This window comes from Artemia franciscana, chromosome 15 (genome assembly GCF_032884065.1).
Source record: "Artemia franciscana chromosome 15, ASM3288406v1, whole genome shotgun sequence".
NCBI lineage: Eukaryota > Metazoa > Arthropoda > Branchiopoda > Anostraca > Artemiidae > Artemia > Artemia franciscana.
In genome coordinates this window covers 36,531,258-36,545,601 of record NC_088877.1, presented here as the reverse complement: position 1 = coordinate 36,545,601, position 14,344 = coordinate 36,531,258, and the positions used below count along the sequence as shown (strand labels likewise).

Sequence of the window (14,344 nt, the reverse complement as noted above, 5' to 3'; positions counted from 1 at the left end):
AATTATCCATCCTCCTTCGTATACAAGTATTTATAAGATTAATGTTGAAGCAACTTCCTAGCATTGTCTGAACAGAATCTTGAACCTCATCAACTTAAGTCCCACCTTGAATTAATTACCATGATTATTTGAAATACGTTCCAATGCGAACTAAAATTCTGAACACGCAGTCCAAGACTTGCAAGTCTTACTAATCCGTTGACTAGCTTTATTTAATTCATTAGTCAATTCAATTCAATTTATGCAAAAAGAAAAGAAAACACATAACAACAATAATAATAAAGATCCTAGAAGCGAACTTGTTAAGGACCAAAACAACAAAAAATTGAAAATGAAGAAGAGAGAGAGAAAAAAAAGAAAAGAGAAAACAAGGGTAATTAAAGCAAATTGAATAAACATTTAGAGAAATATAATATCAAGATTTTAGTACATTGTTATATAGCGTCCGAAAACTTGTGGATAGCTCGACACTGGAGGGTATTAAATTCCATTGAATTATAGATTTATAAATTGGGATTTACAGATTTATAGATTTATAAATCCTCTTAATAGTTTTATTTGGAAGTAAAAATAATCTTTATAATCCTGATGTTCTTCCAGTTTCATAAATAAGGTAAGAACGCTGAGCTTTCTACGTACTAAGTTAGAGCTGAGCAATATATCTTGAGCACACAGAATAGCGTAAAAGGTCAGAAACCAAAAATCTAAACGGAAGAATTTTACCTTACTTTACATCACTGTCATCTTTAAGGTTACCGTAAAAGAATGTAGTGAGCGCAATAGCGTATAACTGTATCTCAGAAACCTCTCTGTTATGAAATATGAAGGCTGTGAAATTTGAAAATTATAAAATATGATTGATCAGAGTTGCCAGGTATCAGACTTTACCATCTCCCATTAGTCCTTTGTGCTGCTAAACCAAACAGCAACAAGCCTTTTGAGGCAATCAGTTGTGTTATTTAGAATATCTATCCACTTTAATAATACTATGTAAGCTTCGGAATATATATAAAAAAAAAAAAATTAATGGCTGAAAGTTAGCCAGGATAAATTTGAAAATGAGTTCGATTCTCGAACGAAAGTAGATAGTTGCGATAAATTTGCGAACGAAAGTACATAGTTGCGATAAATTCGCGAACGATAGTACATAGTTGCGATAATCCTCCCTTTTTGTAAATGGAGATAAACCTTGCCGATTCGTATTTTTTTTAGAGGGGGGGGGACTTTAAATTTAGCGAAATTTACACCTTTAGAATAACCGTAAGAAATCGAATCTTGTAATGTAGATTAATTTTAGAAAACAAAGTTTCTCTGAGGGAAGTAAAGAGCGAAGTTGAAACTTTAAACGAACAAAAATTACTACATCATAGCCTATCTATATATATATATATATATATATATATATATTTATATTTATATTGATAAAACTACTGAAAATGAACCGACTGGTGATATCTCTCTATGTTTGTAGGATTATAGAGGAGGGGTGTTAATGCTCCGGGGCAATAAAAAAAACTTTATGTAACGCAACAAAAACTTCTTTATATGTATTTCTGTTTCTTTTCATGAGTCGGACAATAGTATCGTGGGGGGGGGGTAAACTGGGTAAACCCCCCCCCCCCCTTCTGGATACAGCAATTCTGTTGATTATATATTTTTAGTTTGAAATTGCAATTCGACCAATGTTATTATTTATTTATTTATTTTATTTTTTTAGCTTACTACAGCTACTACTGCGCTTATGGTTCAACTCTGGTGCTCGCCACCGGACCCCAACTTCTTATCCCTTTTAGTGAAAATTGGACCTTTAATGTACTTTGAAAGCCTACTTACTTGTTTGAAAACAGAAAAGGCAATGTTAAGTGATGCTATAGTGGCCATTGAGGATCTGAAATCGGTACAATTTACCCTGGTTTTGGCCGGAACTCTTGGCAACACTGAGCAGTTTTTTGGCAATATTTCTTCTATATTCAAAAGGAAGAAAATAAGGACAGTACAAATAGATGAAAGATTTCGTTGTAATACAATAACAAGCAGTACTACGACGTCTCCAGACACAGAAAAAGGTAATATTGTGTTAATTGCTTAATTCTTTAAAAAAATAAACCAGTTTTGATCATTACCAGCGCAGATTATTAACTAATTAATAGTTACTAATTAACAACCCATTTAATAAATCCTTATATACGTTTGAAACTAGCTAATACCTATCTAACAAGGATTCTATTTAATAACTCATTTAATTAGGTAATTTCCTTTATTGTTTCATTGTTGTTTTTGGACTTTTTCTAAAAATCAATTAACCGTAAATAATAATAATTTATTTTTTCTCTCTGTACATAACGAAGGCGTACTAAGAGGAGTGGGAACAAAAAGGTCAACGAAGGTCAAATACTATGAGACTTACAATCTACGAGACTAGGCGCTTCATAGAAGCGCATATAAAGTCTTCAAGAAGACTTCATAGAAGGAAAATCGACAATTCTATTGCAGTGGTCATTGAATGTACGAGACAATTCATTCAATTTTTGACAAGTCTAAAAAAAAACACAAAACCGTCGAAAATCTTACAATTACGAGTTCAAATAGCGATACTGAGAAAACACTTGCAGAAACTAAAGAACAATTATCGAATTTTAGGTGGAAATATTTTTAGCGGAGAATTGTCGCACTTAGTTTAATAAGTTGTCAAATGAATTTAGAATAAAAAAAAAAATAACTAAAAATTTGGACTGTTCTAGCAATCCAAACATGACCTTTTTTATTCTTTGCACTATAAAGCTCGAGTTTAAATTCTTAGATTTTCGATTAGAAAACTGAGGTTCCAGGAAGAATACATATAGAAGAAATGAATTAGACCAATCAATAGAACATCTTACATGTCGAATTATCACAGCCGAAGATAGGTTTTGAAACGAGAGCGCTTCAAAATATTGTAAAATATAGTGGATATTTTCACGGAGACTTGTCAAATAGCCCCAACGGTTATTTGTCAATAACTGACCCCGCATTCAATAGTGCGTATAATAGTTAATTGTCGTTGTTTTTGGAGTTCAATAGGGAATTGTAATCGTAAAAGAACAATGATCGGATTTTCTTTTTGTCAGTAGTGGAGAAAAAACTCCAAAAGGGTGTCAAAAACAACACATGTTCGAAAAACGGGTTATTTTGCCGACTAAGGGTTCTTATACCTTGTGCCTTATACCTTATACTAAGGGTTCTTATATCAAATGGGCCTTATACCTTGGTGAGACGCCTGATACAACATTAAGCACTTGATAGAAGACAGATCAATAGAATACGAGACAATTCATCCATTTTTTAACAATTTCCAAAAACACCGTACTGTTGGCAAATTTATTTAGTACGAGTCCAAAATTAAGTGTTAATTAAAAATAAAACAATTATGAAAGGATACATAAAATAGAAAGTAAAACTGTAGAAATAGCTAAAATGAGTTAATTTTTTAATACCAGTAATAAATCCTGCAATTCTCAAGGGAGGTTTGCGCGTTCTATGGTTCAAAAAATTAATCGAGAAAAGCGAGTTTAATTTAAATAAAGCAGTGACAAAGAATAAAAAACAAACAACACATTAATCAATAAAAAATTCCTAATATTTCAATCCCACATCCGGGAGCCTTTATCAACGGAAAAAAAAAGAAAAAGGAAAAAACAAAATTTGGTTAAATCATCTAAAGAAAACGAGGGAAAAAACAAGGCAACAAGAAAGAGAAAAAAAGACAAAACAAATTAATAAAAATCATATCTTAATAACTTCCACAATAGTATAAAACTGTAACATAGAAATGACAATGAAAATGTCTAGTAGAACAGATGTTACTCCTCTTATAAAGGAATCTTTTATTAATTAATGTGTTGTTTGTTTTTTATTCTTTGTCACTGCTAAGTTTAAATTAAACCCGTTTTAAACGTTTAATTTTTAGTAAATGGAAAATCAATTTTGCCTAAGAAACTATTTACGTTCTGTGGATCCCAATTTGTCCCTCAACCGTTATCATCGGTGCCCTATTTAAATCAGCAGCTACTTTCCGTTCTTATTCCGTTCTACTTTCCGCTACTTTCCGTTCTACTTTCCATTCTACGTTTTCCGCTCCTTCAGAAAACGGACTAATCAAGTCCACTGTGTTTATTCAATTTTAGTGGCGAAGTACAGGCTGGACTAAAAACGCTGCATGTTTATTAGGATATTCTGTAAACCTAAGTGTTAATTGAAAGATGAAATATTTTGACCATTAAATGCTAAATTATTTTTTGGTTGTTTCTTTCCGTTTTAATAGGGCTCCTCAAAAGCCATGTCAATTGACTCCACTTTTTGCCTTACTTCAGCCTTCTTGCATTTTTTATCTTTTTATGTAATGTACAAGGTAGAGGGGCCATGGGGTTATCAAAAGTAACCATGCAGTAGTATGATATCAGTGATATTACGGAGGTGGGGGAATATGAGTATTAAGCAGATTAAAGCTCTGGTTGTTATTACTTTTTTCTTTAATTTTTTGCAAAAAAAGTGCATGGATTGCATGTTTTCTTTCTTCAAAGTGTATATCTACCTCTGGCCAGTTCACATTTTTAAAAGGTGCAATTTAAATACAAGAATGTACGGTTTAACAAATAATTTAGTCATCTTGAACATAAGATTCACACAATTTAAAATCACAATGGATTGATAATAATCAAAAACCTAAGGAGTTTCTAGAATCCTGACTTGACATGTTATTTCTAGAGTATTTCAAATAGATGGGTTATGCTCAGACAAATAAGTAGACCCAGGAAAAGCGTGAACGTTATTTAACCTAATGTTTGGTACCGGCTTTTTATTAATTATTATGGAAATTACCAAATTTACTTGTGGTACATAAACCGGAGCTGGTAAATGCTATCAAGTGACTTTCAGAAATTGATACTATTGGGGAGAAGCTTAGTGTGACTTGTACCTACGTCTTAGACGTAGCTTTGCTTCACAGGATTCCCTGGGCGAAGAAAGAAATATATTTGGAGATCTTAGACCGATACAGGTGCTCCGTTTCGGCCAATATTTGCTCTTTCAATTACCAAACTACCGAATTATTTATCTGCTCTCTTTTCTCGCTTTTTTTTTGTCATTTCTCGGTTTTCGAAGATTTTTTTGGAAACTTAATTTGTTTTTCATTCTTTTTTTTTGAAGACCATATTTAAAAAAATAGATTTAAAATCAAATTCTATTTTAATATTGTTATGTATATGTTAAATATGTCTTATATTAAATGCACAGATTGTACACTAGAACGTTGTCGTAACATCTAAAACTATTTATATCGATTGAAACTAATATTTTACTCTTAGCTAAACATTTGCCTGGACCAGCTCCTACTCCTGAAGCACCTTCTGGCTCTGAATTTCCTTTCCAAGGGTCTCAAGAACAACAAGAAAATGAAGATCTTCCAAAAGGAATGGCCCCAGTTATTCGTGGCACTCGCTCCGCTCTACAGGTAAGCAATTAAATAGCGACGAAGACCATACTGCCTTTCTATCAAAAACAACAAGGAGAAAAATAGGAAATAGGAAAACAGTGGAAAATAGGAAATATGAAAAATAGGAAATAGGAACAGAGAAAATAGGAAAACATAAAAAATAGGAAATAGGGGAATGCAACTTTAAATGAGTATTTCGACCCTCTATCCAAGGGCCGTCCTCAGCAAAATAAAGGGAAAAAGAATATAAAAGAACTCACATTACAATACAATCATTAACACAAAAATCTTTTCAATGCAGTACTAGCATCATTTCTTCAGGGAAAGTACAACCAGGAATTGAACTGAAACAGTTACTAAAAGTAAAGAGCGACGTTAAAATCTGAAATGAACTGAAAATTCAGTATATAAGTGGAGGGGAAGGATAGAAGGAGATACTTGTTGTGTATATATTATTTCTGTTATATTATTTTTTATTTTTTATGGGTTTTGATTATTATGAACTTGAGATGCCATTTACGTATTGTATGTGTGTATGCATTTATTGTTAACCCGTCACAAAAAAAAGAAAATTGCACAGACGGAGTACAGGAAATAAAAGAAAAAGAACGGAAAAGAAAAAAAGCGACACTACCAAAATAACTTGTATACCCACACATATAAAAAAGAAACCACATAAAAACGAATCTACATAAATAAAGATTGCCATTCATGTTCTATCGTAATCACCTGTTTTTAATAATTGGTAGTGGCTGATTGAACAGCGACGAATGGGTCAGTTATCCCACATTGCTGAATGATCCTACTATTGCTTGTTCAAATTGGGAGCTGGACTGGGAATTTGGCATAACGAAAATAGATAGAGCGAATTTCTATTTTATCCTTTTCTCGTAATAACTGCCAAAATGGTGCTGAATAAAGAACATGTGGCAGACATCAGAGGTAAATAGACGACCTAGTAGATGGCGATTTAAATTAAGTTTATCAGAAACGATGCCAGCGTAACTTGTGTGGATTTTCTTGTTAATGTGTTTTACTAGCAGTGAACGAGTAGATTTCGAGTTGTCACCTATGGGTAAACCTGTAATGAATTGTGAAGGCATAGCATCATGATTTCCCAGTCTTATTGATGGGGTAAGCTTCGAATTTTTTCGATTAAACAGCAACATTTCACTTTACTTAAATTAAAATCTAGACCGATATTGTCATATAATTTTTGTAATAGTGAAAAATTTTCCTCCAAACATGACGACATTCTGGCGATGTTTATGATGTCATCTGCAAAATCAATTAACGATACATCCATACCTTTATAAATACAAGATGGTTTAACTACTGCTTGGTCTGTGATTATACTATTATCAAACAAATTGAGAGAAGTGAGAGACCCTTGTTTGATCCTTTATTTTATTTATTTTTTTTTTAGTTTTTTAGCCTTTTTAGATTTTTTAGTAGTTTTTAACTTTTTTTTGTTTTTTTTTAGTTTTTTTCTTTTTTAGTTTTTTTTCTTCTTTTGTATTAATGCTAAAGCCAAGGTTCGAACCTGGAACCTCTCGGACCCAGAACCTGGAAAATAACGCTTTTCCAACTCAGCTACTTCGGCTTGAATACATTTACCTTTTTTAGTTTTTTTTTATTTTTATTTTTAGTTTTTTTTTAGTTTTCTTTTTCTCCTTTATTTATCAGTTTTTTTCCTTTTTTTAGTTATTTTTTCTTTTCACTTTTTTTAGTTTTTTTTATTAGTTTTTAGTTTTTTTTCTTTTTTTTAGTAGTTTTTACCTGTTTTTTAGTTTTTTTAGTTTTTTAGCTTTTTTAGTTTTTTTAGTATTTTCTTTTTAAGTTTTTTGTTTGTAGTTTTTATCTTTTTAGTTTTTTTCTTCTTTTGTATTAATGCTAAAGCCAAAGTTCGAACCTGGAACCTCTCGAACCTAGAACCTGGAACATAACGCTTTACCAACTGAGCTACTGTATTTGTATTTGTATCGGATTAACGATGCTTCTTGACTACTAAGGTCCCTGCGTCGGCCCTGTATAGCATTCCTGCAACACGGTTCGATCTCTGGGTCCCTTATTACCACGCTAAGGTCAAACCGTATTACCACGCTAATAATTCAGACGTCATATGCGGACAGTGACGTCACTCGACAGACACACAGACAACTTATTTTTATTTATATAGATAGATAGATTTGTTTTTTGTTTTTGTTTTTATCTTTTTTAGTTTTTTTTCTTCTTTTGTATTAATGCTGAAGCCAAGGTTCGAACCTGGAACCTCTCGGACCTAGAACCTGGAACATAACGCTTTACCAACTCAGCTACTGTATTTGTATCGGATTAACGACGCTTCTTGACTACTAAGGTCCCTGTGTTGGCCCTGTAGTGCATTCCTGCAGTATGGTTCGATCTCTGGGTCCCGTATTACCACGCTAATAATTCAGACGTCTTATGCGGACAGTGACAACACTCGACACACACACAGACAACTTATATATACTTTTTATATATAGACTAGCTGTTGGGGTGGCGTTTCGCGCCACCCCAACACCTAGTTGGTGGGGTGCTTCGGGCCCCCCAAGCCCCCCCATAGATTGTCAGGTTTACTGACTCTTGAACATGCAACATATAACTGTCCATGGGAAAAACAATCCGTATTCAGATCTATACCTCAATATTCTAATAATGTGTCCCTGTGTCCCGGTCGTCATTTATTTTCCCTGTGTCCCGGTCGTCATTTGTTTCCCGGTGTCCCAGTTTGTAATTTCTCTTTGAGTGTCCCGGTCGTCATTTATATTCCCTGTGTCCCGGTGTCCCGGTCGTCATTTGTGTCCCGGTCTGTAATTTCTATTCGAATAATCCCTGTGTCCCGGTCGTCATTTACATATCCCGCCTGAGCCCCCGGCGGCCCCGTTGTAGTTTTGTCCCTATGTCCCGGTCGTCATCAATATTCCCTGTGTCCCGGTCGTGATTTGTGTCCAGGTGTTCCAGTCTGTAATTTCTCTTTGAGGTTCCCGGTCGTCATTTATATTCCCTGTGTCCTTGTCGTCATTTGTGTCCCGGTGTCCCGGTATGTAATTTCATCAATTGACAAACATGACGTCAGTCGACAAACAACTTCATAACGCATACAGCTCAATCCTTATAATATCAGTCGACAAACATGACGTCAGTCGACCCAAAAACATGACGTCACGCAACACACACACACAGACAACTTATTTTTATATATATAGATATAAGATATATATATATATATATATATATATATATATATATATATATATATATATATATATATATAAGTTGTTTGTGTGCCTGTCTGTCGACTGACGTCGTGTTTGTCCGCATATGACGTCTGAATTATTTGATCATATACCAATTCAAAAACGAATGTATTCAAGCCGAAGTAGCTGAGTTGGTAAAGCTCTATGTTCCAGGTTCTAGGTTCGAGAGGTTCCAGGTTCGAACCTTGGCTTTAGCATTAATACAAAAGAAGAACAAAAACTAAAAAAGGTAAAAACTACAAAAAAAACTAAAATGAAAATGCTAAAAAAACTAAAAAAGCTAAAAAAGCTAAAAAAGCAAAAAAAGCTAAAAAACTAAAAAAAAGGAAAAAACTAAAAAAGAAAAAAAACTGAAAAATAAAGGAGAAAAAGAAACTTAAAAAAATAAAAAAAAATAAAGAAGGTAAAAACTACAAAGATAAAAACTACAAAAAAATAACTAAAAAAAAGAAAAAAAACTAAAAAGCTTAAAAAAGGTAAAAACCAAAAAAAATAAAAAGGAAAAAAACAAAAATGTATTTCATCATATACCAATTAAAAAACGAATATATATACAGACCGGGACACCGGGATACAAATGACGACCGAGACACAGGGAATATAAATGACGACCGGGACAATCAAAGAGATATTACAGACTGGGACACCGGGACACAAATGACGACCGGGACACAGGGAATATAATTTTTACAATGACGATCGGGATACCGGGACACAGGAAATATAAATGACAACCGGGACGCTCAAAGAGAAATTACAGACTGGGACACCGGGACACAAATCACGACCGGGACACAGGGAATATAAATGACGACCGGGACACAGGGACACAACTACAATGGCACGTAACTAATATGGCGCGTAACGACTTACGCGCGGGGGGGAGGGGTGAAGCGCCCCCACTAACTAGGTGTTGCGCGCCACCCCAACAGCTAGTTTTATATAGCTCTTTGTCAACATCTCAATCGCTATATGATCTCTATTTGCCTTAGACTTTTTCACTGCGGAAGTTTGAAGTAGGGAGGACAAGGAATAATGGTAGGTGGTCCGAATAGAGTCCTTCAGATCCAACTGAAACTATAATTTTACTACAATCATGGTAATATAAGACATGATCCAGGTTTGATACATTTTGGGCAATGGTTATGAACGAGTGTGACCTGTTTTTCCTTAATAAATTGCAATTGAAGTCACCAATTATCATCACTTGAAGAAGATCTGTTGTTCCCTGCTAATTTTCTTATATGCAAGAGCAAATTTTTGCTCTGATCTTTCATCACCATAGTTGGTTGGAAGGTATACATTGATAATTACAAGGCTGTTAATCTTAATTACTTGATAGAAAGCAATTTGAGTTAGCGATGAAGAATACATGTTCTGACTCACAATAACTGCAAGACCCCCAGAAGGGCAACCCTGGGAATTAGATTTAGATGCAGGTTAGATGAAGTAAAATAGATAGGAAGAGAAATTCGGAATGTTGACATAAACTATTTGATAGCATTAATTTTAAAATGGATGGTCAGGTTGTATGAGAATATACGAGATTTAGGAGCCTTTTTAAGCTAAATTATAGTGAGTGAAACGGAGTTATAGTATATTTTTGTATAGACTGTTGCCTAAAGACTGCCAAGATTGAATACCCTCCTCAGAAGTTGCTATTTCCCCTGAATCTTTCCTTATAACATCCTCCCACCACATTCAAGGATGACCTGCTTTTTGTTTGATCCTAGAGGGTTGATTCAATATTATTGTTTCTTATCGTTAGGAATAGATTGTTCTATTTGTATTTGAAATTCAACATGCTCTGAATTGATCTATTGATTGTTGAAAGAGTGTTTCGAATTAATGGCTAATTTGTACTTTCTTCTCTTTTTCTCCAATTTTAGAGTTTTTTTTAGTAATAGTTCAATAATTTTTTACCATTTTTATGAAGATTATCAAATTACTTGTGCTTAAGCATGTCCTGTATCTAAATAAAATTACGACTCTCTCTCTCTCTCTCTCTCTCTCTCTCTCTCTTTCTTTCTCTTTCTCTTTCTCTTTCTCCCCTTCTCTCGCTTTTTTTTCGTCTGTCTCTTTTAAAATATCGTTTCTAATAATTTTAGCATAATCTTTTAGGCTTACTGAAAATTAAAGGAAAGTTAGATAGGCAACATTTATTGTTGAGTAGCCCACTGCGGATTTTCAAATCCTCTTGCATATTTTCATTCAACCAGAATGGATGGATGATTGGTGGTTCCCCTTGGCGGTCTTGGTGCCTCTTGAGGAACATATGTTCCTATGGTTTTAGATCCAAGGTTATTGGTATTGTGTAGTAATGCGAAAAACATTAGAAACCGAAATATGAAAAAATTGAACGATGGTTAAAACAACAGAAATATAAAAAAAATAGTCTAGTGTGGCTATGAGGGGGCTTAGCACCTGCAAAAACGTGCTTACACAGGGTTGAGTCGACACCCTATGCGAAAGCAATGCCATACAAGTATTTATCCTTATTTTTTGGTGAAGTCATCAGTAAAACTAGGATTGTATGTATGAGGGGGAGGGGGTTCTAAGGTCTATTCAAGCTTCCTCCCTCCTTCCTAAGGAAAGGAACTATGTGGATCTATGAATACAATCAGACGTAAAAATGCACATATTCCAGGTTGTGTTACCTGTTCCTGAAGCAATTTTTTCTGCTTTGCCAGCTGATTGTATAAGCCAAAGTCCGCAACTATCCTTCAATATTACACCAGTATTGTTCAATGTTGGTTTCAATGAATTTGTGCCCATTGCTGAGAAGTTGGGAGAAGATGATTTGGAGAAGAAATTAAATAACGATTCTTTTGTGAGAATACATGATTACTGCAAAAGATTTTTGAAGCTCAATTTGGAAAGTAACAAGGGTTTGTATTTACCTACTCTTTTATAAATCTAAAATACATCGTAAAGAAACTTGGAAATCACAGCCATAATCTAAAAATAGAGAAGGGCTATGGGCTGGAAAAATGGGCTATGCGCTTGATGGCCACTGGTTATGGGCTATAAATCCATCATAAATTGTAAAAAAAAAAATTTTAAATCACAGCCCTAGTCCTAATAATAAAAAGGGTCTACGGGCGGGAATTCTAAGCCATGGGCTAGAGGGCTATGAGCTACAAATCCACCATAAATCATAAACAAATTTGTCATTCGCAATCATAATCCTAAAGAAAAAGAAAGGCTATTTCGAAAATATTATGAAAAATACTTTGCCTAAGGGACTTTTCGTTTTTTTATAAAGTTCGACTTGGAAACTAAATTAGGTTTATTTACCTACTCGTTCCTATATCCAACGTAAACCGTAAAGAAAAACAAGGGTTAGATCAAGAAAAGGACTTTAAAAACTTTGAAAAACAATTTTTTTTTTCTTCTTCTTTTGTTAGAGTAAACAATCAATCATTGCAAGACATTTTTTAAGCTTAACTTGGAAAGCAGAGATGATTTGTATCCGTCTATTTTTTATTTATGTGGTTTTTGTAGACATTATTACAGAAATTATTTTAAAACTCTATCTGCTTTATTGCTATATATAATGTTAGAAGTTGAAGACTTCTCACAAGTTGATGAAAATTTTTTGTTATATATATGTTTTAGTGTTTTCAAAACTACTTTTTTTTTATTCTACCTTCTTCAAGTTTTTTTTTATTATTGTCATCAGGACACAAGCAACGTACTCTGCGCCGTAACTGGAAGACATCCATAAGAATATTTCACGTGGTTTTCTAGGGTACTGACTTGCGTTATTCTTTCTCTTTCTGATCGTCTTCAATAGTCCTTTACTTCAATATAGTATATGTGTGTTCCTTTCGATGATTATGTTGAGTTTAAACTCAGCTACGTAAAGAAAGTTATAGAAATACTAAACTGTCTTTAGGTAAAGGCTAAACTCTCATAAATGCTGCTAGCTTCTTTTTTTTCAAAACGAGTACAATGCTCTTTTTCGTAATGATCCAATATTGTGTCTTGTAGAAGCTCTCTGGGCAATAATTTGGGTCTCCTAGTCTCTCTAATTGCGTTGGCTAAGGAAATTAACACTTCTTTCTAACTGCCTGACGAGTTGGTGTTCTCCCAATAAATGACAGCCCCTTTCGAAGACTATTTAGACTCCAACCCCATCTTAGTTGGAACGGTCTCGGGGATAGTATACTTTATTTGGATATAAACTAAGCTCCGTTTTGAGTGCTGAATGCAAATTCGTTGTGAGAACACTAGCCTCTTTCTTGTTTTCTTTTGAGGCCTCCCTGGGTACTAAGTCTCCTAGTACCCTAGACCTAGGAGACCTAGTACTCAGTTGGGTCTCCTAGTCTTTTTGATCGTCTTGAATAATACTGTCAATAATACTGTCTTAGTTCCACACTGCTTCCACATTTATTTACCGCTTGAATGTTCTCCGACAAATGACTCTTCCTCCATAATATTATTTTGACTCTATACCCACACAACTAAAGAAGGGCCTTTGGGGTGTTAATCTGTCTGGATATACAATAAGTACTCCGAACAAAATTGTAAACTCTTCAGACAATTATATAAATAAAAAATGTTTTTTTCAACTGAAAGTAAGGAGCGACATAAAAACTTAAAACGAACAGAAATTACTTCGTATATGAAAGGGGCTGCTTCCTCATAAACGCCCCGCTCTGTACGCTAAAGTTTGACTCTTTCTCTCAACTCTTCTTTTTGAAACAGTAACAAACTTTAAGCGTAAAGAGCGGGGTGTTGATGAGGAAGCAGCCCCTTTCATATACGAAGTAATTTCTGTTCGTTTTAATTTTTAATGTCGCTCCTTACTTTCAGTTAAAAAAAACTTTTTTATTCAATTTCTGAACGTTTTTGACTCAATGTATGTTTTGATTTTGGCTCTCCGCAGAGGAATAATTAAAATAAAATTTGTATATATATTTTTTTTTTTTTTGGCTAAATGGCTTTCTCATAATTGGATCGAATGATTTTGATAAAAAAAGAGCAGGGGAGGGACCCTAGTTGCCCTCCAATTTTTTGGTTAATTAAAAAGGCAACTAGAACTTTTAATTTTTTACAAATCTTTTTATTTGTAAAAGATACAATTTTGTCCCAATTCATTAAGAATGACCCCTGAATCACAAAAGCCGTAGAATAAATAGTTGACATTACTAAAAATACTTTAGCGTAAAGATCGAGGTATTAGGAGGAGGTGAGCCCCTCATATGGGCAATAATTTCTGTTCGTTTTAAGTTTTAATGCTGCTCCTTACTTCCAGCTGAAAAAACTTTTTCATATTTTTTTTCATTGTTTTTTTTTAAGTAATGCTAGTAAATCCTGCGCTCCCTTCATGGAAATTTTCTTCCCCCATGACAAATTCCTCGATGGAAAGCTCCCCCAGCATATCCCCCTCTTCTCAACCCCTCCCCCAACCAAAAACTCCTCCTGAAAACGCCTGTACACTTCCCAATAACCATTACTATATGTAAGCACGGGTCAAAGTTTGTAACTTGTAGCCCCTCCCACGGGGACTGTGGGGGAGTAAGTCGTCCCCAAAGACATAGTTATAACGTTTTTCGACTACGCTGAACAAAATCTTAGAATTTTGATC

At 34.2% G+C, this 14,344-nt stretch overlaps 1 protein-coding gene and 1 long non-coding RNA gene across 2 annotated transcripts in view; one reads left to right on the top strand and one right to left on the bottom strand.

Annotated features, from left to right (window-relative positions):
* Positions 1–14,344, top strand: part of LOC136036417 (inositol polyphosphate 4-phosphatase type II-like) — a 46,665-nt gene that overhangs the window by 20,291 nt on the left and 12,030 nt on the right. The window contains exons 4-6 of the mRNA XM_065718634.1: positions 1,718–2,066; positions 5,343–5,488; positions 11,399–11,639. Coding sequence (XP_065574706.1) covers positions 1,718–2,066; positions 5,343–5,488; positions 11,399–11,639 — 736 coding nt within the window. The remainder of the gene's footprint in view (positions 1–1,717; positions 2,067–5,342; positions 5,489–11,398; positions 11,640–14,344) is intronic.
* LOC136036422 (uncharacterized) overlaps positions 1–14,344 on the bottom strand; it is a 59,388-nt gene that overhangs the window by 40,625 nt on the left and 4,419 nt on the right. The gene's annotated exons all lie outside the window — the stretch shown is intronic.